The sequence below is a fragment of the Gymnoscopelus braueri genome, assembly GCF_963280865.1.
Source record: "Gymnoscopelus braueri genome assembly, contig: SCAFFOLD_383, whole genome shotgun sequence".
NCBI lineage: Eukaryota > Metazoa > Chordata > Actinopteri > Myctophiformes > Myctophidae > Gymnoscopelus > Gymnoscopelus braueri.
This window is the reverse complement of record NW_027660829.1, coordinates 17,336-42,998: the sequence shown is the minus strand read 5'-3', so window position 1 is coordinate 42,998 and position 25,663 is coordinate 17,336. Positions and strand designations below refer to the sequence as shown.

The 25,663-nt window shown below is 43.3% G+C and overlaps 1 protein-coding gene across 1 annotated transcript in view; it reads right to left on the bottom strand.

Moving 5' to 3' along the window:
- Positions 1-25,663, bottom strand: part of LOC308081147 (anoctamin-6-like) — a 37,694-nt gene that overhangs the window by 5,720 nt on the left and 6,311 nt on the right. Inside the window, exons 2-16 of the mRNA XM_080457543.1 lie at positions 21,710-21,769; positions 20,808-21,098; positions 19,800-19,907; positions 19,446-19,558; positions 17,742-17,876; positions 17,394-17,499; positions 14,591-14,651; positions 13,923-14,077; positions 12,699-12,776; positions 9,687-9,924; positions 9,217-9,386; positions 8,990-9,087; positions 6,213-6,406; positions 5,903-6,108; positions 640-851 (exon numbers count right to left, since the gene is read on the bottom strand). Of these exons, the coding sequence (XP_080313669.1) occupies positions 640-851; positions 5,903-6,108; positions 6,213-6,406; positions 8,990-9,087; positions 9,217-9,386; positions 9,687-9,924; positions 12,699-12,776; positions 13,923-14,077; positions 14,591-14,651; positions 17,394-17,499; positions 17,742-17,876; positions 19,446-19,558; positions 19,800-19,907; positions 20,808-21,098; positions 21,710-21,769 (2,225 nt within the window). The remainder of the gene's footprint in view (positions 1-639; positions 852-5,902; positions 6,109-6,212; positions 6,407-8,989; positions 9,088-9,216; positions 9,387-9,686; positions 9,925-12,698; positions 12,777-13,922; positions 14,078-14,590; positions 14,652-17,393; positions 17,500-17,741; positions 17,877-19,445; positions 19,559-19,799; positions 19,908-20,807; positions 21,099-21,709; positions 21,770-25,663) is intronic.

Below are 25,663 nucleotides of genomic sequence, written 5' to 3'. Positions count from 1 at the left end.
CGTTAGTGATGTCATATCACTGACAAATCCTTAGTATCTTTATGCAGTTTCACTTCCTGTCGCATAGTATTGACATCACTGTCACATCCTTGGTATTATGATCCTAGCCTTTCGTGACGGTGTTTGTTTACCAGCGCTGCCACTCCACGCTGTATTTTTTTTTTCAAGCTTGCGCTTATGAAGCACTACACAGGATTATTATTTCATGTCAACATTCAAGTACAACTATCAGAAGATAACTCAGGTAAAGTAATGCCTCACTCTGCAAGGGGGGTTGCCCGCTGGCCACAGCTAATGGGAGTGGCCGAGTGGGGAAAGAAGGTTGAACAAAGTGTTACGGACACACCATTGGGGCTGTCTTTGGAGCTGGTCTGACTGAGACGCGCCGAGACATGTAGTGCGGAAAGGAATGAGACCTATCTCTCGTGACGTAAATAACGTCACGATGTACTCGAAGATTACTAGATATCTAAAAACACAGATTATACACAAAAAAAACCCCAGGATCTTGTTTCTTGAGTCCTCTTGAGTCCTAAACTTCATTAAAATACGTTTTCGGTGAAGTGTCCCTTTAAGACCAGTATTCACTGCTGGTCACTATCTGAAAAAATAAAATAAAATAAAAAATAAAATCCATACCTGCAGGTGGTGCTGTTGGCGAACCAGTCTGGTGTGTTTGCTTGAGTGGGTTTGCTCTGATTGGTGAAGTCTTCTATGTTGAACACAGACAGGGTGTTGTTGATGTATCCCTCCATGGTGTAGTGACTGTGGTCTCCATACGGGTAGACAGAGAAAGACCAGTAATACACCAGGCGAGGGATCATGTCTGATGTGAAGGCGACGATCATCACCTGAGTGAGAGGGACATAGAAACCACATGTGTGCAGTGCAGGATTAACGGAAGGGCTTTAGGTGCTGAAGCACAGGGCACCAACCTTGGGGGGGGGGGGGGGGGACCAAACGGCGGGGAGAAAGAGTAAGAAGACTTTTTTGTTTTTTGTTGAATGAAAGTAATATAAAGCATGAATTGGATATTGATTTCAGTATTTCTTTTAATTTATTACTCATTAAAAATACATCTGGATTTAAGCAGTTTTGTTGTAATTTAGACAGGGAAGTATTGCTTTCTGTGATATCCCTTCTATCAAAAATGAAAAAAGAAGGAGCTTTTTGTTTTACAGTAATATTAACCAGAGAGGGAGATAACATTTCTTCCCATCCGCCATGTTTTCTCACACTGCATTAAACCAGGAGGTATTTCCTGCCGTGATGATTTTTTGTTGTATGTTGTTTATCTGTGTATTTAAAAGCAAATATCTTATTTACACCATCATTGGTGTTAGCCAGCGCCGTTATAAAGCAGTGACGGATAGGGCTGCAGTCCGGGGCACCAACCTCGGAGGTGTTATGTTCTAATAACACACTGTAATACAGGGGGTTTGTGTATGTTCCTATATGGAGGTTAAGGTCCCTTTAAGAGACTGTGGTTATTATGGGATGTAGAGTTTACGCGCGTAGTGCGCTCTAGGACAAGGAAGTATGATCTCTACTGTGTGAGACTTAAGTAAAGGGAGAGTATGATCTGACGTTGAAACGCGTGTGCTGTCAGTCTTTTCCAACACAACATTTGGCGAAAAGGATGGCTGGATTTAGCCTTCCCCCACCCGAAGTGTTTCTCGGGTGGGGGACCATTTCTTTGGAAAACAACGAGTCCTCATACAGCGATACAGAGTCAGGAAGCGTCACCAACGACCCGGTGAGTCAATACAGAGTTTTGTGGCTGATCTACGTGCGCTAACACGAGCCTGTGAATATGGAGCGTTGCATGACCAAATGATCAGAGACCAACTGATAGAAGGCACGTCATGTGACAAGACACGAGATAAACTATTAATGGAACCTGATGATTTGACGTTGACCAATGCAATCAAAGTAGCTTTACAAGTGGAATCTGCCCTAGAATGCTCTGCTCTGCTAGCCAGCCCTGCAGCTCAACACACAACGCTAGCACAACAGCTGCAGCACACAGAAGCATCATCACAGGTTGCCCCACCCACTGACGATAGCCTGGCTGTGCAGCAAATGAGTAGACAGCACCCCACTGTGGGCCCCAGACGCAATTGCAGCAACTGTGGATCTAATTCCCATGCAACAAGGGCATCACAGTGCCCTGCTCATGGACAGGCTTGCAGAAACTGTTCTAAACTAAATCATTTTGCTAAAGTCTGTCGTTCAGCTCCAACCAATGTGGCACAGCAGCACAGGTTTCCCCAGTCCGGTTCTGGATACACAGAAATGAGTAATATACGTTCCACCCGAGTATCATTCAGAACTTGCACAGTGCAGCTGGGGGAGGATAGCGTGCCACTCATCCTGGATACTGCGGCTGCAGCGTCGCTCCTCAATCTGACCACATACAGAATTATTTTCCCACATGCCACTAGGACCCCCATCCTCAAGCATGCGGGGGTATGCAAATTCTGCCATTCAGATAGTGGGCACCCTTGACCTGCCTGTCCGCTACGGTACCTTCCCTCATTCCCCTTTCATGTGGCACAGCGGGGAACCAACCTCCTTGGCCTGGATCTCTTCATCGAGCTGGGTTTCTCTCTAATGGACAATAGTGGAAGGGCTATAATGCAGGTCCCCCCGACTATACACCAGCAGTGGCCAGTGCTGTTCGACGGCCTGGGCTGCTTGACAGCATTCACTCTTCGACCCCTGGTTGACCCTGCCGTGACACCGGTTATTCAGCCCCTCAGGCGCCTCCCACTCGCCTTCCGGGAGGGCGTCACGGCTGAGCTCACCTCCCTGCTAGAAGAGGGCATCATCGAGCCAATAAATGCAGCACCGTGGATCTCAAACCTGGTGGTCGCACAGAAAAAGTCAGGGGGTCTCAGAGTCTGCGTGGATCTGCGACAGGTCAACAAAGCTGTCATCCCAGACAAATACCCTCTACCTACAGTTGAGGAGCTCACCACTCTCTTCAATGGCTCAATAGTCTTATCAAAATTGGATTTGCGCAAATGGCTACCTGCAAGTTCCCCTTCACCCAGCCAGCCGGGACCTGACAGCATTTGTGACACACGCTGGGGTCTTCAGGTACACACTCATGCCGTTTGGTCTTAGCTCTGCCCCCAGCTGCTTCCAAAAGGTCATGTCCACGATTCTCGCTGGGGTCCCAGGGACAGCAGTTTACCTGGATAACATTGTGGTGCATGAGCCAGACCAAGCCACCCACGATGCCCGGTTACACAGAGTGTTTGAGGCTCTCACCAAACATCACCTGACCCTGAACAGCGAGAAATGTCTCTTCTCAGTGCCGACTGTGGACTTCATCGGCTTCCGCCTCTCAGCAGATGGCATTGCACCTCTCTCTTCCAACGTCGAGGCAATACAGCGCATCCCAGAACCAACCTTCACCACACAGGTCGCCTCATTCCTGGGAATGACCGCTTATTATTTGTGTTTCCTGCCCAACTACTCTCACACGACAGCACCCCTCCGCCAGCTCCTGAAGGAGGAGCCCTGGGACTGGTCACCACAGTGAGAGTCCTTTTCCATGCTGAAGACACAATTAACTTCACCTCCTGTCCTTGCCCATTAGCCTCTCCAGCCCAACCTTCATCACCTGCGACGCCTCCACTGCTGCAGTTGGAGCTGTCCTGTCGCAGCTTCATGACGGCACAGAGAGGCCGATCGCCTTCGCATCTCGGGCCCTGAGAACCACAGAGCAGAGGTACTCTGTGGCGCTCTATACACCGTTACAGCCAGTAGTCACACTGGAGGAACTGAAAACTGAATCAGAAAGAGACCCAATACTATCCAAGCTATGCACGTACATCAGAAACGGCTGGCCGTCCTGCATCCCTGAGGAGTTGAAGCCGTTTGCTAGGATAAAAGACGAGCTCTCCTGCTGGGCAGACACTTGTGTCTCGAGGGGGCTCTGCACTGTTATCCCAAACACTGCGTGCACGTGTTTTGTCAATGGCGCATGAAGGCTACTTGGGAATCGTGAAACTCAAGCAGCGGTGCCGTGAGCTGGTGTGGTGGCCAGCCATCGACCGCGATATAGAGCATCTGGTCCAGGACTGCTCACCATGCCTCCTCAGTGGGAAAACGTCAACCCCTCCCCTGCAGCCGCTCCCCTGGCCTTCCCGTCCCTGGGAACATGTACTGTACAGCTGGACATCTGTGGGGAAATCCATGGCTGTGGTGTTCCCCACCACCAGTGCTTCCTGGTGGTCGTGTATGATCTCCACTCCAAGTGGCCGGAGGTGGTGCCGGTGGGGACAGTGACGTCGCACGTCTTAATCCGGATACTGGATGGCCTCTTTTCACACGGGGGGTGCCTCGGGCCGTGACGACAGATAATGGACCTCAGATAACGTCTGCGGAGTTCTCTGACTTTCTTGCCAGCAGGGGTGTCAAACACATCCGAACCGCTTTCTACCACCCACAGGCCAATGGTGGAGTAGAGCTGAAGAACAGAATCCGTGCACACCTGGCGCAAGGCTGTGCATTCGAAGAGGCACTCAACCAGACCTTGCTGCACTACAGAGCGAGCCAACACTCTACCACTCTGGTGTCACTAGCGTTTCTGATGCTTGGCCGAGAATTGGAACTGCCATTGCACAGGCTCCGCGCACCAAATGGAAACTTCCCCAAACCCTCCCTGACCCAAATCCGAGAGACTGTTGCCGCGCGGCAGCGGGGGACAAAGGAAAAGGTTGACAAGAAGCGCAGGGCGACCGTCCCTTCAGGTCTCCGACTGGGTCAGGGCTCGACGGCCACACCGACACAACAAGATGGCCTCGTTCTGGTCCGAGCCCAGACAGGTCAGACACCTTCTCTGCCCCGCCACATTCCTGCTCGACGACGGCTCGCGGTGGCACGCTAGTAGACTCAGGAAAATCCCAGCACCCCTCTCTGAGCACACGGCCAAGGCACAAGCCCCGGTACCATTCCCCTACGCCATGGCCACTGATCCGGGGTCACCCCCAGCCCCGGTTCCAGCCAGGGTTCCACCCCCCGCCCCTGCCGCGCCACGCCAGGAGGCTGTGGTGCCGGACCCAAGGCCGGTGCGGGCCAGGGCTCGGCCTGTTACCTTGCAGGACTATGTCACAAGTTACCATGCTTAGTTTAGCAGTTTTCGTCACAGACTCTTGCCTAGTACATTTATTCATGCTGTCATGTTGTTCTGCCATTTTGATTATACTTTCAGTTTGCTTAAGAAATGTTTTGGTTACTTGTCAGTTTGGGGGGGTATGCTGTTCGTTCTTTTTGAGGGGGGGAGAAATGTTATGTTCTAATAACACACTGTAATACAGGGGGTTTGTGTATGTTCCTATATGGAGGTTAAGGTCCCTTTAAGAGACTGTGGTTATTATGGGATGTAGAGTTTACGCGCAGAGTGCGCTCTAGGACAAGGAAGTATGATCTGTACTGTGTGAGACATGAGTAAAGGCAGAGTATGTTCTGACGTTGAAACGTGTGTGTTGTCAGTTCCAACACAACAGGAGGGTTACCAAAACCTTTGCCGCATAAAATGTTCAATGAAGGCACAGTGAAGCTTTACTGGCCCATTGTGAGGAAAGCTTTACTGTGTTTGGGTAAACCAATTTCTGCAGCTGGCAAAAGCTTAAAGAAAGTACTTTCATTGAAAATGCGCCCCTATTAGCCAGAACCGGTCATTTACCATTGCAGCTGAAAAAGCCTCAGACCATGCAGAGAGACAAAATTTGAGAGTACGTTTTTTCTTTTTTTTAAATAAAAACTTGGACCTTATCTAACAATATATTTGTGTAAAAGAACATAAAATGTCCACTTCAAGTATTAAATGGATGGATTAAAATATAAATATAATGTTTTTACAACACCTGAAGGAGTTGCCAACACTCACATTTGTTGCCACGGCCAGTGTTGTGATACCATGCAGGATGGGCATCCAGACTCTAATGTCCTGGACCTTATCTGGTACCATGCGGCGGAACTGGGAGGTGATCTTCCAGGCATCAATCCGGATCATGAACAGGTTGTTGATCAGAGCCAGGACCGGAGCCAAGGGGAAGGCGGTCGCAAACATAGTCACAAAGCCAAACTGGATCACTAGGAGATGAGATGTGACAACTCTAGCTGACTGTTTGAAGATACACACACAGTCACGCACGCACACATTCACACCCCATTAAATTTCCCATCACCTGGCTTACCCATCTCCAGGTATTCATATAACAATCCCAGTTGTTTGTTTTCCACCAGCTGGTAGTCTTGTTCCCAGCGTGGAATGTTCTCCTGACCTGAGGCCACACTGGTACAACTCCGACATTTCAAGTAATTCACCAACTGGGTGATGAACTTGATATGACTCCAACATCTCAAGTTCTTCAGCCACCTCCAGAGGGGCCTAACAGACCATAAATACAGGAGAATGGACAGAAAGAGTAGAATGAGAGGATATTATACAAAAACAGAGGGGAGCAAAATGCTTATGTGCAAGCTCTCTGCATAAGCCCTAGACAATATTTGTTTTAATTGTATTATATTCAGTTCTGAGACCTCGACGTCATCAATGTGATAAACACTTACTGAAAAAAACACATCCTATATTACATTGGAGAGATGAAAAGCCATCATTTTCCCATGTCATTGTTTCGCACTAAACACAACAACAACATATCACACACACTAACAACACAAGCCACAATTAATTTACGGGTGGCGTAGGCTACTTTTCATTGCTCACCACACATTTGCCTCCTCGGAGCATAATTAATTGCGGCCAGCACAAACTCACAACATTACGGGTCGACCATGATATTCTCCAACGTCAGCACCGACCACCGCCGAGCACAACCGAAACACCGCGAGCCGGACAACATTACGGGAACACCATTTTGTTCCCTATAGCGTGAGCACCGCCACCGACCACCGCCGAGCGAAACCGAAAGCAACACCACGGAGTCGCTATTGAAATCTCCCCACAACAACAACACCACACGCGACGCGACCACTATAAGAAGGGTCTGAGATTGGTGCTCTGGGTGATTTTGCCCTGTTGGGGCTAGAGGGGTGTGGCCTGTCCTATGCTGGCCTATGCTGCTGTCATGCTGTTTTTATGTTCAAATTGTCTTCAATAAAATGTCTATACTTCACCCTTTAGTTTAGTTTAGTTTATTTTGATCCACATCAACAATTACACCAAACATACCACACTATAATCCAATGGTTCATGTTGATTGATCAAAAAGGCATAGGCTGAAGCTCAAAGCTTATTTGTGCCTATCTTCCTTCATGTTGTTTTAACTTAGATACATCATTTATAAAGTTCATATTGTATGAACACTCAAAGTATTTCGTAATTACATTCAAGATGTTACATTGATCGTAGTAATCGAACACTCGAAAATATTCAATATATACACCCATGTCTTCGTTCTTATACACATATATACACCTGAATGCGTGCATATACTGATATGCACCCATTCAAATATCATACCATTATATACAAACTCCAACACTACCACATCACACCATACCCCTCAATCCATCAATGTCCTAGTTATTACGCATATACATGTCAGTATCTCACCACAACATGCCAACATATTATGTTACCATGCTTTACTGAGCAGGCAACACGCCCTAATCGTTATATATACACATATAACATTATGTACACACATACACACATACCTACACATACATACATACACATACACACACACACAACAACGGAATCCGTTACACCCCATACAATTATTATAATTATGTACTGTATACACTATATTTTCCATAAGTCCATTAATTATCATATCTATATTTCTCCAACAGACTCTGCTTGTACTGTTTTTTAAATTGTATTATATTTTTACATTGCTGAACCACCTCCGGTAAACCATTCCATAGCTTCACTCCACTGACAGATATGCACAAGCTCTTAAAGGGTAAGACCACTTTGGTAGAGGTTTGGGTTGTGTAGTTACCTTGTCATGATGTAACTCCAAAGGTGGGCAAGAAATAAAAAAATAATTGCTCCATTGATTAGAAATTGATAATTCAAAAAATGCTCCTCATTGACTTACATTGTACGGTAAAACAGCTCTCAAAGTCACTCCTTTAGCACATAAATGAACCCAAACATAGCTGATTCAGACAGTATAGAACATCACCAAACCCAGTACTGTTTGTTTTTTTAATAAAAATGTCAACTTCCTGTTGATTTTACTATTTGAAGATCTGGATCCGGATCCGCGGATCCAGTCCAGGTTTTCTACTTATTAAAAATGGCAAAATCAACAGGAAGTTGACATTTTTATTTAAAAAAAAAACATGTTATTCTACTAGGCTGTGTTATAATAGGATATAGGCTCATACTATACATTGCAGCTATAAAGTCATCAATTAATATATATTTATTAGGATTAAGAAGATCTATTTTATAGTCTCCACAGACATATGTAACCTTCTGCTCAGTCTTCGTGAACAACTCTTCCATAAAATTCTTGAAAATGTCAATGCTAGAGCTTGGATCCCTATAAACACAGCTGACAATAATATTTTTCTTTTTTTCCATATTAATCTCAATTGTAACACATTCACATATATCATCAATAGCAGTAGTCATACTTTCAACAATCTTGTATTGCAATCTTTTGTCCACATACAAAGCTGTCCCCCCTCCCGTTGTTTTAGTTATTTTTTTTCTGTTCATGAAATTTAAATCATAGCCCTCCAGCTCAAAATCCACCCCCTCTCTAAACTGAGCCATGTTTCAGAGATAGCTATCACACTAAATGGTGTGATGAACTTGCTCAGATATTGTTTAATACTGTCAATAATACTGTGTGGAAAATATCTCATAAATGTAGATCTACTGAGGCCTTTCATCTCTGATTCAATATTCTCCCTCCAGGCTAGATGTACTGTATATTAGTAATTCATTGCTTTGCCAAAGCAGCTTGTGATTGTACTTGTAGTTACGTACGGTAGCACAAATTCCTGGATGTTGGTCAAGATGGCATTCCCAGCCATGATGACAGCCAGCTTCAGGGTCAAATCCTGCATACAGCCCTGAGGTGCACACTGCAACACCAAGATACATAGTAACCGTTACAACCAATATAACTTTGCTTAACTTCATAGACTTCCTTAGACATTCATCAGGAGCATCACATAACAAATATGACAAATGGATAGGATGATTAACTGTACCGCCTCATTTCGGAACTTTCCCAGGATATAAACAGGCTTTCCTGGGTGGCCAACCACCTTCCCCTTGATGAAGCCGATGTAGAAACAGGCTGAGAAGAAGGTAACAAACTGAAATAAGAACATCTTCAGGGTCAGACTGTTCTCGTACTCCGTCTTGGTCCGAGGGAACTCTGTTTTTAGGTGACAGATCAGTGAAATAGGATGTAAGAATTCTGCACTTCAACATTGCTCATTTGGTGTGTCTTGGATGTTGTTTATTTTGGTTATACTGTATGCAGTTTTGTTGTATGTAGTATTGTGTTACTTTCCAGTAACTTAAAAGTAGATTTCAAACTGTATTTAGTCCATCATTAGTGAAATTGACTCGCCATGAGAGTTTCACTGCTGTCTCAATTTGTTTTCATATGTTGTTAAACTATCTTGCTTCTCATTTGGAAATTTCTGTTTTAAATATACAAAAGCACTCTCACCAAAGTCTGTGATGTACACAGCCACCTTCCCATAAAATAATTTGATGACCTTCTTGAGGATCATGATGCAGACCAAGATGGTGACTGAGGTTTTGAAAGAGATGGCCATCTGCCTGTCTGCATATGTTGAAGTGGAGTTGGAGCTGCCGAGGGAGTTACTCAGTTGATCAGAGAAGGTGAAGAACACATGTAGACGAAATATGATGATAGCCATTACCGTGACCGGGATCAATAGCAGCTGTTGGATAAAAGAGGAGGTGATGTGCTGCAGTAATATACAGAGAAAGAGATGAACTAGCTTCATTATATGAATCTGATCCCGTTGTGGAATACGTTATGTATGCACAACAAAATGCTCAGTGTTAGTTTATCTCTAATGATGTACAAATTGACCTACTGTACAGGGTAAGAGTCAAATCTTGTCAAAAAAAATGTAATGTGACCAGACATGACCGACATTGCACTTTCAAGACGGTTGCAGTTTTTTAATTACACCAGAAGTATTGTCAATTGAAAACTCTAGGTTACTAGAGTAATCCCGGTTCTTTGATATCGTAAATCAGATGTCTCATTTATAAGTAACAGCACCCCCCTGTTGCATTTTTATGCACTCCAGACAATTTATTGGCTGGCACAAAGTCATGGTCATCCCACATCAGCAGGGCGCCACCCCCTTATCCCTCATAAGCTGCTGCTTGAATGGCTGAATCGCAATTCAAAATAAGTACACCTCTTCCGCGCAATGCAGGCTAGGAGTTTGTATTGGTCAGAATCTCACTCGTGATATCAAAGAACCAGTGTTTCGTTAGTAACTTAAAGTTCATTATATGTCACTCGCTCAATGTCACACTTATGGGTAGAGTTCATAAACTACCAAAATACCCAGAATACTTATCTCAAATGCTTGACCTGCTAGCCTTGGAGGTTCATCCTCCTATCTGGAACTCACACTGAGGACTATATGCACCAGTAATGGTGCAGTCACGTCCAACTAATAGAACCTTAAGAAATTCTAAGGCAAAGGCCAACTTGTCACAGCACATCTGTACCATATGTCCTGGATAGCCACAACCTTGAGAAGGGCCCAAGACAGCCATTCCTCTAATGGAATGTGCTCGTAAAACAGCAGGGACCTGCAGCCCCTTGCTGGAATATGATAGGACCATAGCTTCCACTATCCAGTGGGAGAGTTTCTTACTTATGGGGTTGCCAGTGTGCAGCTTAGCCCATGAAACAAAGAACTGGCTGGACCTCCTCAGGGCCTTAGACTTGTTTATATACGTAGTATGTAGCCTACTCAATACCTTTAAGGCAGGTACACATTGCAGGACCTTAAAGTGCTCGGGGGGTTATCTGATCGTTAAGCATTACACACTGCAGGAGTTTATTTCTTGAAATCGGCTGTCATAATATCGTTGTGGTCTTCACAACAGGATTGATCCCCGACAAGGGCTGACACACTGTAGGATAGTTCACTAGGATGCTATCTCCAGAGTCAGACCCAATACATACATTTGAGTTTATTCCAATTCATTTTAATCGACGTATCCCGTGATATGCCTCTCTCCCTCTCCCCCCTCTCTCGCTCTTTCTCTCTCTCTCTCTCTCTCTCCCTCTCTCTCTCTCTCCCTCTCTCGCAGTCAAGTGCGCAGAAGCCGTCAGTGACAGCGTTGCCATGTCCGCTTATTATAAGCGACTTTGGGCTTGTTTTTCTGTAGAGTTGCTTGTAAATATTGGTTGTTGCGGGGTGCATTTTTTGGGCTTATTTGTGTAGTTGCTTATTTGGCCTTGTTTCCTAATGTTGTTTAAACCAGTGGTTTAAACAACACATAATATGTATTTGTCCGCAGACCCCCCTTCTGTAAATATGTTGTGCCATCACTGACCCCCATACAAGATTTGTGTGGATTTGGAAAATATTCCACAATTTTCTCAAGATTTTTATTTGAAAATAGCTGCGACGCGTTGTGAGCTTGTAGATCGGCTATTTTCAAATATCCAATGTATTTGTAAATAGGTTTAAAGTGCTCAAGTGGCCTTTTCTTGGGCTTGTTTTCATAGACCTGGTTGCTTATTTCTCTCGCAACATCTGGCAACGCTGTTCATAACAGCGTGCACATGCTGCACACTCACACACACACACACACACACACACAGAGCTCGCTCTTGCTCTCACTCTCTGTCTGTCTGTCTGTCTCTCTCTCTCTCTCTCTGTACAATTCCTCTAAAATAAACAGCCCACCACCAGGCTCGCTCACTCTCTCATTTTGTTTTATAATGTTACTTAATACAGGACTGGACGGTAATATTGCGGTAGGGACTGTTTGTTGTGGTCAGATCCAGCGACGCTCCCCTGGCCACGGTGGCTGTAATGTGCTCTCATTGGCTGTAGCGTGGATCTCCTCGCAGACCCTTTCATAATGTATGATACTGTCCGATCTCCTGTCTGGGACAGAGCTGAATATCTAACATGGTAGTTATCTGAAAACGGTCGGAAAGCCGTCGCAGAGCGGATAATCGCGGCCACATCGTCTCGCGGAACCTTTCACACAGAGCGAGCATTATCTCGCAGATCAAAGGCCGATCTGCGTCAGATCGGGAGGTTTTGTCGGCGAGCGCCAAAAAATGTCGGCGACAGCAATCTCGGACCCAATCTCCTGCAGTGTGTACGGGCCCTTACAGGGCAGCAGAGTGAGTGTAGCCTTTGGTACTCCTGTAACGAGAACGGAGGGGTTCTATAGGAAAACACTCCATAAAAGGGTTTTTGGGTACAACAACTGTATTTGTTGTGTGTGCAAGAACTGTTGGTGAAACACAAAGACATTGAGCAATTGTCTTACTCTGAAGAATACTCTGCAGCAGCCATTTGTTAGGGTTTTCCAGCAGCACATACTGTACATGGTGCTGTTATGTCTATATGTTGTTTTACTATCACTACTGTGCTGTGTGCTCACAGCAAATTTGTATTGATAACATTTGACATGATAAATAAGAGTAGCATATCAGCCTTACCAAGAACAGGACGGCCACTATTCCTAAGGCAACCAGAGCACGTTGTTTACAGGGTTCATAAGGCAGCGTTTCTTTTTCCTGAAACATTACAATAAAATTAGTGATAACATTGACTTATATTCTTGTTTTGTACACACTGGCATTGTACAGTAAGTGGATACAGAGACAGACACCTTAACTTGACCCTTGCCAGGAAGAGAGATTAATTTTCTACATAGAGGCTATAATGTTGTAACAATCCAATGTAGACTTACCACGAGCAATGTCATTGTCGTCTTCAATGTCATTGAATGTTCAACCTTCAATGATGAAGGTTGAAGATAAGAAGAAGTAAAGCAAGCTAAATGATCGATTGGTTGGAAGGAGCATTGGAATGGTATGCGTAATGGTTAGTAGTGAGTGAGTAGTTCCTTCAGCCTTGTACCATCGGCTTTTTTGTGTTTTCCAATTTGTTTGACCTGAATCAAATGTGCTATGGTCATGATTCATCATGTTGCAGGTTAGCTTGATTCCATGCTTAAAACTCTTTACAGTATATAAGGATTTTCTGAAACGTCGAAGGAGTAAATTAATTGGAAATTCTCTTCTAACACCAGTCATTCTAAACGTGGGTGATCATTGTTGAGCTCAACTGATATGATTTCATCTGTGTGTTTGTTTAATTTCTCATGAATGTTGATTGTTGAATGCAATTGTTTTCTGTTGTTTGTTTTTTGTTCATTAATGTTGACATTTTATGTATTTTTACACCCTGCCGCAATTTTTTAAAATAAATAATAATTTCATTTGTTCAGCATTTTGAAAGGCCGGGAGGGGAGATTATGTTTTCGGCTCTGTCCATTCATCCGTTCATCTGGGTTTTGATACCATTTACCTGTAATTGCCTTCAAAATGTTGTGTTCTTACAAGAAAATGCCATGTATCATGAACACAACATGCAATTATCCCCAAATTAGAATCACACGTTCAGGGGCCTCTATAGAGTGCACCTACACAAGCGCTTTCACTTCTGCCCATAGTGACTGACACAGCCCTAGTAGGCAACCCAGCCTGGTAGAGATCTGCGCTCCAAGGAGTGCACTTTTCTTGTTCTGATCATGTGACCTTGAAAAACAAGGTGGCTCGCAACTCACTTCAAAATTCTCCAAGTCTTCATTCAGCAGCAGCAAAAGATTAACAACGTTTCGACCTTGCAGTCATTGTCAAGTTGCTCATGTGACCTACCTTTGTGACAGGGTTGTCCCAGGTGTAGCCAGAATGCTTACACTTGTACTCATATTCAGGACGAGGCGGTTCGTCCTGTTTCAGGAACTCCATGGTGCCCCACTTGTATTCCAGCTTTGCCTGGTACCGCTTCCAGAGCTCCAGGAACAATGTCACTAAAGCAAGGAAAAAGAAAGACAGCATTGAACGGACTGGGAGAGAAAACCATTAGGAATAGCAAAAATAAATCACATCTGTATGCTTCAATGATTGTATCAAGAGTGGTGAGTTGTATTGTTATGGTCTTCGCGAGTTTCTTTTGATACTCAGCGGAAGTGGTGAGAGACTACCTGTTTTGTTATTGGATAGTAGCGCACAGTCTCCTCGGGTTATGGGATGGAAACTACACAGTCTGGGAGATGGGATCCAAAAGCCACGTCGTGTCACTGACTTAAAATACATGATTTAAAGCCGCCGAAACGTTTGATCTGCTCATATTCTAATAATGGAAACTTAACGCAGTGCATGCAGTGTGTGTGCAGAGTGAAATTGTCCCACTTTATTAAACTGCAAGAGATACTTTAGTACATTTTTACTTGTCTGAATAATATATTCAGACATATATCACGAAAGGCTTGGAAATAAAATAGCTTGGAAATGAAGGATGTCTAATTTATTAATGGTCTCACCCCAGATTGCCATGAAAACAGCAAACATCAGGGTCCCATAGTTGTCAAATATAGAATGTATCTGAAAAAAAGAAGTATACATTTTTAAAGGAACTGGAACTGATCTGTTTTTTAATGATAATTCAACCAAAGCAGTGCGCGCTGATGGTTTTTGATACATCGCTGTGAAGCCTTATAGCCTACTTTCAGTGTGTGCACACATGTCAGCCTCTCGTCCATCTAAACAAGCCAAACCACAACCACTTTCGTAACATTTTCAGAAAGCACCAAAAGGTTCCCCACAATTCAAGCGGCATCATTATTTTTATCGCATTCGGTATGAACGCACATGAAACTAGAAAAAGTGCTCCCCGGAGCACAGGTCTCCGCCAAGTCAGGGTTATGGGATCCAAAAGCCACGTCCTGTCACTGACTTAAAAGACATGGTCAGGGTTATTGTGGGCCAGCAATGTTGGGAATTCGCCAATCAAGATGGAATATGAAAAATCGGACGGAACCATCTTGATCACTTGACTATAGAGATAATGTGTACAGATTTGCATTGTTTGGACAACATTTGTAGGAGTAATATAAAAAAGGGAAATGTTAAAAGGGTGGCATTACAACGTAGTGCGAATGTGTGTGCAAAGTTTCACCGCAATCGGACGCTGCGTTCATGATTTGCGGCATTTTGTTCAAAACGGGCCACTCCTGAAAACTTTAGATGTCAATCTTAGCCAAGTAGGATGGAATATGAAATATCGGACACATCCATCTTGATCACATGACTATAGAGATACTGGCCCTCATTTATCAACAGAGCGTATAAACCGGCTTATATTTTTCCATAAATGCAGCCGTACACCAACGTCGAAGTCACATTTATCAACAAATCCTACACAGCCAATCCTAGCGTACATTGGGTCGGAGCCTTGATAAATGTCACGGCTGAAAGCGAGCGTCATTTAAATAGCACGCCCTTAAATATTCTCGAAACGCCCTGATTTTACGACATGAAGAACCAGAATACGATCAAATAAAGCATGGAAAGCCAATAGTTTCGCCGGCTCGCCTCGCCTCGCTGCCTGTCAAGTCACACACACACACACACACACACACACACACACACACACACACACGCACACACACGCACCTACTTGCGTAACGGTACAATCTTTGTCAATGAAGTAGGCTAGTAGCTTACATGAATGACAGATTATGATACCACATCTCCATGAATGGATCCGAATACGTTTGTTTATTAATGTATTTAACCCATACCGAGCAGTGCGCGTTCGAGTTACTAAAATAAAGCAGTCAAGGCTATTCCCATTTCCCAGTGAGACTCGGACCGTCGGGCGGGCGAGTCCCCATGCCGCGCCACATTAATGAGAGATAGCCTGGAGAGAACATTAATAGATGAAGGCGTGTGTGTGTTGGACCGTGGGTTAAATGTCTGATCTCCCGGTGGCCATGAAAATATAACAGCAGCGCCGCTGCGCCGGTCTAAACTCCCATCTACAAGCTCACAACGCGTCGCGATGCGACCTGTTGTGAGCTTGTAGATCTGCTATTTTCAAATAGCCAATGCAGCCAGATCTGCAAGCTTAACCGAATGACTGTTAAAGCAGTTTGTTTAAATTAGTTTATTAAATATTATATTTTTACAGGGATTATTTATTAGTGTACTAGATATACATTTTGGAGTGGATATATGTGTCCAGATGCCTGTCAGGCGGTCAGACAATGCTGCTCCGCAGGTCTACAATGGAATAAACGGGCGCAGCCAACGTCAACAACTGGTCTCGACCAGACGTGAGATCTCAGCGTACGGTAGGCTGAAGGCAACGTCAGGATATATTGATAAATGCCGAAAGTTGCGGTGATCTCGCCGTACGCCCATTATTTGGTCTGCACCGCGTTGATAAATGAGGCTGACTGTGTACTGATTTGGGTGATTTTTGGACAGAATCTGAAGGAGTAAGAGCAAAACATTTGTTTTACAAAAGTCAGCCTCCTGGTGGCGCTCTAAAAAGCATATGTGAAAAATGCAGGGCAAAGGTTTTGCCTTGGCCTCTAGGGAGTGTGCGTGCAAAGTTTCACGCAGATCGGTGCAGTTATAGGTAAAAACGCAAATCGGCCTGTTATAGCGCCACCATGAGGCTGATTTTAAAGTTTTCAACTGGAATTTCTTCCTGGGCAAAGTGGGAATGTACGTGGAAAATTTCACGGAAATCGCATGCTGCGTTCATGATTTGAGGCATTCTGTTCAAAACGAACCAATCTTGCAAACTTTGGAAGCCAATCTTAGCCAATCAGGATGGAATATGGAAAATCGGACAGATCCGTGTTGATCACATGACTATAGAGATACTGTGTACCGATTCGTGTGTTTTTTGGACAAAATCTGTAGGAGTAATATAAAAAAATGTGTTTTTCAAAAGTCGGCCCCATGGTGGCGCTATGACAGGCTGATCTGAAAAATGTGGGGCAGAGGTTCTACTGTGGCATCCAGTGTGTGCGCAGTTTCACAGTGACCAGGCCAACGGTGGCGGAGATTAGCTGGTTACAGACACACGGACGGACACACGGACGGACGGACGGACGGACGGACGGACAGGGGGCAAAACATACTCTCTCGCCATGCCTTTCGGCCTGGTGGAGACAAAAATGTATGAAAAAAACGTTTTAAGCAATGTAAGTCAACAACATTGTTTATAATTATAATTCAACAGTGTTTGCAAAATTGTTGTAGTATGATAAGATTTGGCAATTATGTTTTTCTTCTTTTTTGCTTTTTCTTTAGGAAACATCATGAACTCACTTTAGAAGTTGCACACGTGCTGTTTAACTTCCAGTAGGGGCACTCTTTGTCACATTGGGGGCACATCACTATAGTCCCGCCTATCTCTGGATCACATACCTCTTTACTATCCAATAAGAGAGGAGAACGGTTAAACACTGTCCAATCACAAGAGGAAGAGGTTAAAGACTGCCCAGTTACACCGTTACACGAGAGGTTAAACAGAATACTTTGAATGTACATGATGGATAAAAGGTTGATTTAACAACATTAATTAATATAACAATACTAATTATGGTTATAGTTCAACAATTCTGAACTGGTGATGTGAGATACTGAAATATGCACATGAACAGATTCAAACTGTACCTCCAAGTGGTTGTTCCAAGAGTCATTAACCCATGAATGAAACAGAGGACGCCCACGATGGCAGCGAGGACCAGCATGTTTGTGTAGAATCCCAAGAAGGCAAAATATATGCCAGTTTTCTCCCCATGGTACATCCTGTGAACAGCATTAAAGTAATAATTATTAGGGATGGGACGATATAAGTAACTCTGTGACTGTGACGATATTTGGCCCTTGATAACGATGATATCCCGATACATGATATCTGTGATAATCAATGTATAGCAAGACATTTTTTACAATATTTCCCTCAATAAAATCTCCTGTGCAAATTAAATTTACAGGAAAAGAAAAAGCATGTGCTAAGCACAACAAATGCTTAAACCCGGACACTGCTTTCTTAAAAGGATCCCTGGCTAATAAGCCTTATATGCCTTAACACATTATAATAATTTAAAAAATTAAAAATTAAAAATTAAAAACACCTTTTTACCATTTTATTAGAAATAATTAATATTTTACTCAAGGGAGCAATGCCTGTCGCAAGTTGATGATGTCATTTATCCATGTGTGGTCCAATCATCAAAACAATATTTTAAATAAGTTTTATTTGCACATGCATACAGTACATTCCTTAGGGCTGTTTCTAAAATAAAACAAATATTTGAGGTGTTTTTAATTTGAGTTAGACGGCAATTATAATGTATTATGGCATAAAAGGCTTCACTGCCAAGGACGTAATTGACGTGTTTTTTTTCCAAATGCCGATTCTGCCAAGGACGTAATTTTTTTTTTTGTGGTTTTATAAAAGATGTTCTGTTCTCTGTCACCCGAGTGATCAGGTTCACTTTCCACTCACCCGGATCCGGAAATAATGTCATCCGAAGATTTCCGCCTCCGTCCACTTCCTATTTAACTTTTTCATTAAAACCATTCTATCTCAAGTTGACTTTTTTTCCCCTGTGTTTCGCGAGACATCCTATTTTCAACATGCTGCTGCAGGAGAAGGAAATGTCCCGGTTGGATTATTTTTCTCTGGGCGACGCACACACGTAGCGTGTGTGTTTACAAACAGTCGGACAAAGGATCATATGGCCACATTTTCTGTGGCCAGTTGAAAAGGTAAGAAAATCGTGCATTTTTGTAGAGAAATGGTATATTCACATGCTGTTAGAAGGCAAGGGGGCCATCACGGTTGTAATTTATTTTCTCTGGGCGAGGCACACACATAGCGTGTGTGTTTATAAACGATCGGACAAGCGATCATAATGAATATACATTTTCTGTGACCAGTTGGAAGGATACAAAAAAATAATAATGCTGGCAGTGGGCAAACGCAGCCAGAAATAAGTCTGGCAGTGAAAGAGATAATACAATATTGATATTTGCCGTCAGTGTATCAATATTATACGATAAGAGGGAGCGCAACGATATATTGCAATTTTTTCTTTTTTGTCCCACCCCTAATGATTATCTCTCTCTGTACTGGATAATACCTACAATCAATATGAGGGCATTTCCACCATCAGAAACACAGGACATGGGGTAAGAAGGTATTTCATAGGGTACATATTTGCCACTCATGAGGTCGTTTATTAAGTGTATGAGATTGAGAAACACTCACACACTTTGTTTTTGGTACAAGCTAGAGTTGACATAGCATTTGGCAGAAACATCCCATTGGTGTGAATGGAGCTTCGGTGATTGAGAAAAGAGACCCATTACCTAATGAGATCAAGTGGTTGTCGCTTGCAGAAGTTTTTGAGATGAGCCCATTCTTGGTAGAGTTCAAACCTTATGCTGGAGCCATTTTCTTTTGACTTGATGTTGATGCTACCCTGAGTTGGGGGAAACACCAAACACTAAACATTAAAATTCCACTTTTAATATGGAGGTGATCTATAGAAAAGTCTGAGAGTATAGATCCAGTAGTGGAGATGTTAACTCATTTGACAGCCACAAACAACAACAACAACAACAACAACAACAACAACAACAACAACATCAACAACAACAACAGCAACATTAACAACTCTGTAATTAATACTAATAAAGAATGAATCATGAGTCAACACTCACATCATGAAGAGGAAAGGCATCCTTGTACACTCCATCGGCCAACAGCTTTGTGATGTCAGAATGATCAACACCTTCAGCATTGACCCTTAAGCTGAGGATGTAGGAAGCCTGCATCACATGAACAATAAATTGAGGAGTGTACTTAATATTAATGTTTAACAATTCAATGTTTTCCTCCACTGTTTTACAGTGTTGTAACACTTAAATACCAACTAACTTGCACTATACTTCACTGTATTGTAGTCTTTCACCACAGTGTTCTATAAACTATTGTTTGCACTGCTTTGTTTCAGTTTCTCATGTGTTTTAACAACATGACAATTTAATGCATGAATTTTAACATATACCACACTTATATTATTAGACTGGTATTTATATTTAACCTTTTTTAACATTGTAAACTGTTGTGAGCAAGAAGTTTAGGACCAATTTAAGTGAGACATTTTCTACTAAAGGGATCTGAACCAGTTTGAGAATATGAGGATGAGTATTTTGAATAGTCAATGGCCGGGTTTCCCAAAGAGATGCTGCGTAGGGACTGCGTGCGGTCCTTACGAACGATGCCTACCCAAAAAAACAGACAAGCTATCAACGCACTGCGACATGGCGTGTCGACAGCTTACAGATCTGTTCTTTTGGATAGGGCGAGCTGCTGCGCTGGTTCATGCTCTATGCATGAACCCCAAGTTTACACATTGTACTCTCACGGATCTGATCATCTGATAAAAATATTAAGCATATGCCAAGTTAACTAAAGGTAGATAGATTATGCTGAGCCAAACATGTTTCCTTAATTTCGAAGTTTTATAGTTAAACGTTATGATGAAAGTCCCCAGTTCCTCTCACAAAGTGACAGCTGTTGCGCTCGCCATGTTAACATACATATATATCTATATCTACATTTAGATAGATAGATAGATAGATAGGTAGATAGATAGATAGATAGATAGATAGATAGATAGATAGATAGAACCAGTGAGAGAGGGATAATAATAAACTGGACGTCACCATCCTAATCCTCATGGACAGTGTGAAGGTCGCATCAGGGTTATTGGGGTCAATGTCAAAGTGCTCCATCCGGTCATTCTCAAAGGGGACGGTGATGCTGAGGTCATTGCTCTGCAGCTTGATCCGGAGCCACTCAGCGCTTTCGCTGCTCAGGTCCTTGCTGGACTTATCCTTGCTGGACGGGTCCATGCTGGGCAGTTTGATGGGTAACTTGATGTGGAGCTCCTCTGCGGTTTTGCACAGCAACTCCCACGGCATATGGATCTTCACAAACATAAGCTGCTTGTCACTCTGAAGGAAAATGGGATGATATTAATTAGTGATTTCAAATAATATATATATTTTTTTACAAAGGATATGGGGCCATGTTGTAAGACTGACAACAAACATTTATTCCGATATCTGAATTAAACCTGTTTTTTGTTTTTTTTGAGGGACCAAACCCTAAATGGTCCCGAGATATGGTCCCAGGATATTACAAACCCGACCCCAACTGTTGGGTATTATAGGGACGTGACAAACCTATTAATTACAATCACCATTTCTGGTATCACGCTTAGAAGACTTTTCTAGGACCAGTTGCAAATTACAGACAGGTGCTCTCTTATGGCGGTTTTGAAGGAGGGTAGGGAGTCACACTTTTTAATGGCTGTTGGTAGGGCATTCCACATTTTGGTGGCATAACAGTAGAATGAATCAGAAGGTCTTGGTAGGGTGCACCGTAATATGTGTTTGATTGTCGGTACAGGCCCCCTGGAGAAAAATACTCAAGATATTGTCAAATAACTGAACAGAAAACAGGATGTTTGTATTCAGGTATTTGAGGAGAAAGACATAACGTTTTTTGTCAATCTTCATCACCATCTTAAAAATGGCCACTGTGCAGACTGCCATGCACTTACTGATTCTGTTTCCTCCAGCTCCATTTTCCACTTCGTCTTCAGCATGTCTTCGTATTCCTCCTGGAGAGAGAGAAGAGAGCACACAGGAAGTGGTCTGAATGAGCCATATTTGTCTCTGAATCAATTACATTTTTATTATAGTGCCAAATGGAAACAAGTTGTCTCAAGAGTCACTTAGCATATAGAGCTGAGATCCAATGTTTCCCCCTAAGCAAGCATTTGGGTTAGGGTCCCATTAAAGGGTCCTTTAATGGTGTAACAGAGAGAGGTCCTCTGTTACTTATGTTTGCACATGTAACCCTTATTTATTGAATGATATTTGCACAACATATTGGCAGATTTGGCACTTTAGGCATTTGCATGGCGTAATTTGCAGTTGTATTTTAAATGCACAGTCATGACTTTATTGATTGAATACATTTTAACTGATTTTAACCAATTAGTTCCACCTGGGGAGACAGACATGTTGAGTGATGATCATGATGAGCAAGTGTAATATGCAGAGCGGCGTAACGAGGCAACAGTGGGCCCCGCCGCGGTGTGGTCACCGTGGGCCCTCAACCTCCCCCCCCCCCCCCCCCCCCACCACCGCGGCCGCTGGCCTTTCTGTTCTGTCTTTAGACAGAACAGAACACAGAAAACAGCCCAAGAGGACAGCGGCGTACTGTATAGTAGTTACGAGGTCTATGAACGTGTACCTCGCCTCTTTTGACTTCCAGTGTTGCCAGATTTTGCGAGAAAAACAAGCAACCAGGTCTATTTTATTTTACCGACGGCACAGGTTGGCGGTGTGGGCCCCAAATGACTCTGGGCCCCAACGCAACTGCGTTGTCTGCGTCCCGCTTGTTACGTGTCTGGTAATAAGTGTAATATGTTGAAGGAGGGTAGGGAGTCACATGTTAAAATGGCTGTTGGTAGTAGGGCATTCCACATTTTGGTGGCATAACAGTAGAATGAATCAGACAATCTTGGTAGGGTGCATAAACGTTAATATGTTTGATTGTCGGTATAGGCCCTGTGGAGAAAAATACTCAAGATATTGTCAAATAACTGAACAGAAAATAATAACAATAACAACTACATTAATATAGCTGCAAGCAGCAATAAGCGGGTTTGAGGGATAAGGCAAAAAGCGATATGCAACAATAGCACAATAAGACGTAGAAACAGAATAGATTGAACTTGAGACAAAGCAGCCCATGCAATTAATTAATGAGCATTCTCAACAGCTGAGCAGAGGGATTGTGGATAGTACGGAGGGGAGCAATTGGGGTTGAGAACCTCACTCATGGAAACAGGCCATTGACAGAAATCGAACCCTTGATCTTTGGGACTCATAGGCTGGCACATTACCAGCACTTTACAGACAGAGCTATTCGATCCACAGACAGACAGCAGTGAGAAAGGAGCACACAAAGATGATTTTTCTTCCTTTTTTAATGAAGCCATGCCCTTTACAATGTTATTTGGCTAATGAAGGCTTAATTTTTTTACGTACAAACTTCTCTTCGACTGAGATTTTCAGATAATGGTCCAAGAGTGTGTGTAGAACGTTTCACACAAATTGCTCAAAACTCCGGGCAGAAAAACTGGTTTTCAAACTGCTGAAAATGGCAGAAGATCTAAGGCCGGTGCTTACTGGTTGAAGAGACAGATGTGTTCCTCATGAGTCAAGGCACATGTGTAAGCAAGTGTCATATCTGAAAAGTTGTGAGATTATAGATCGGCTATTTTCAGAATGAAGTATGTCATACATTGAAAAGAACTACTCTCAAATAAGCATTTCACGTTATCTTTGACAATTGCATATGCATTAATTGATGCAGTCATGTTTTGTGCGATGAAATTGAAAAGTAGCCTGCCTAAGGTGAGGTTTGAACCGGTGTCCTTGCGGTTGTAATGCAGGTACTGTAGAGAGAAGCCATTTGACCAACAGACCTGAAGTGGTGAAAAAGGAGCTCACACAGATGACACAGTTTCACGCGAATTGCTCAGAAATCCTGGGTTTAAGGAGGAAGAGAGAGAAAGCGGCAGGCAGAGAGAGAGAGAGAGAGAGAGAGAGAGAGAGAGAGAGAGAGAGAGAGAGAGAGAGAGAGAGGGGGGGAAAGAGAGAGAGAGAGAGAGCATTAATTGATGCAGTCGTGTTTTGTGCGATGAAATTGAAAAGTAGCATGCCTTGCGGTTGTGAGTCAGGTACTGTAGAGAGAAGCCATTTGACCAACAGACCTGAACTGGTGAAAAAGGAGCTCACACATTTGACACAGTTTGTGTCAAAAAGTTGTGAGATTGTAGATCGGCTATTTTCACAATGAATTACGTCATACATTGAAAATATCTACTCTCAAATAATCATTTCATGTTATCTTTAACAATTGCACATGCATTAATTGAAACAGTCATGTTGTGTGCAATGCAATTTAAATAAAGTTTGCATGAGGTGAGGCTTGCACCGGCGACCATGTGATTACGAGGCAGATGCTGTAGGGAGAAGCCATTGGACCAACAGACCTCAACTGGTGTAAAAGGAGCTCACACAGATGACACAGTTTCACGCAAATCAGAAATCCTGGGTTTAAATGTTTTTCAAACTGCTCAATATGGCAGAAAATCTAAGGGCGGAGCTTACTGGTCAAAGTGATAGACGTGTTCCTCATGAGTCAAGGCACATGTGTACGCAAGTTTCATGGCTGTCGGCCAAACGAGGCATGACTTTTGCCTGTTTAAAGTTTGCATTTTCAAAAATATGCTATAGCGCCCCCCTTTGGCCAATTGGAGTAAGATTGGTTTCAGTGATATTTGGAATGACCCTCTACATTACTGCAAAGTTTCAAAGAGATGTGAGAGAGTCAAGAAGACGGAGATTGACTGACAGACAGACAGACAGAGAGACAGACAGACAGACAGACAGACAGACAGACAGACAGACAGACAGACAGACAGACAGACAGACAGACAGACAGACAAAGTGATTGAGAGAGACAGACAGACAAAGTGATAGAGAGAGACAGAGAGACGGCGATAAGCAGGGCCAAGAATGAAGCGCAAAAAGCAAAGTGCAATAATAGCACAATAAGACATGGAAACCGAATAGATTGAAATTGAGACAAAGCAAATGATTCCAACAGGTGAAACTACTTTTCAGCTAGACTCAGCTGAGGTGGTCATACATAGGACGCAATCCCGGGTAAAGAACCTCACTCATGGACACCTGAACCTATTGCCATTGACAGGAATCGTACTCTTGATCTTCGGACTCACAGGCTGAGACACTATGCTATAGCTTCGTCCAGACTGAAGTTGTCTGTTTAAGATCATAAACTTTTGCCTTCTGTCATGAACCAAGCACCTGTTTCACTAACACTAAGATCACTCGTTCACAAACCATTTACCAATGGAGAAATGGACCCTTCGCTAAGCCCCACCCACTCCACTCTGTGACTGGTGGTGCAAGTTAGTCACACCCAGGCCTGGCAAACTTTGCTTCCCACCCATTGACTTGCATGTTAAATGACGGCTTTTCCCCTTAAAAATAATCGATCATTTCAGCAGCAAGAGCTTCAAAATCTCTTCTAAATCTAGTCAACAAGGCCTGCAGTAGGCTATGCACTGGAAAAATGTGCATGACATTATCTCAATAAACTAAAAACACGGGAAATGTTAGAGGGAGTAATAGCCATGGATCCACGACGGTCGTCTGTCTCGACCGTCATGGATGAACTTCAACCTGATGTTTGCACTTTCTCCATTTACGGCCCGTACATCTACAGAAACGTTCATATTTCAAATATAAAGTGCTTATCGCATGGCCACGGATGTTACATTTATGTACGGGCTCTCAAAAGTACCCGTATCATCTGTATTGTTCAATAAAAAGCATTTTAATCTGATCGATGGTCATTTTCTCCACGCTTTCAACTACGCGACCCTATTGGTTGGTAGGTGTATTGCACTCTG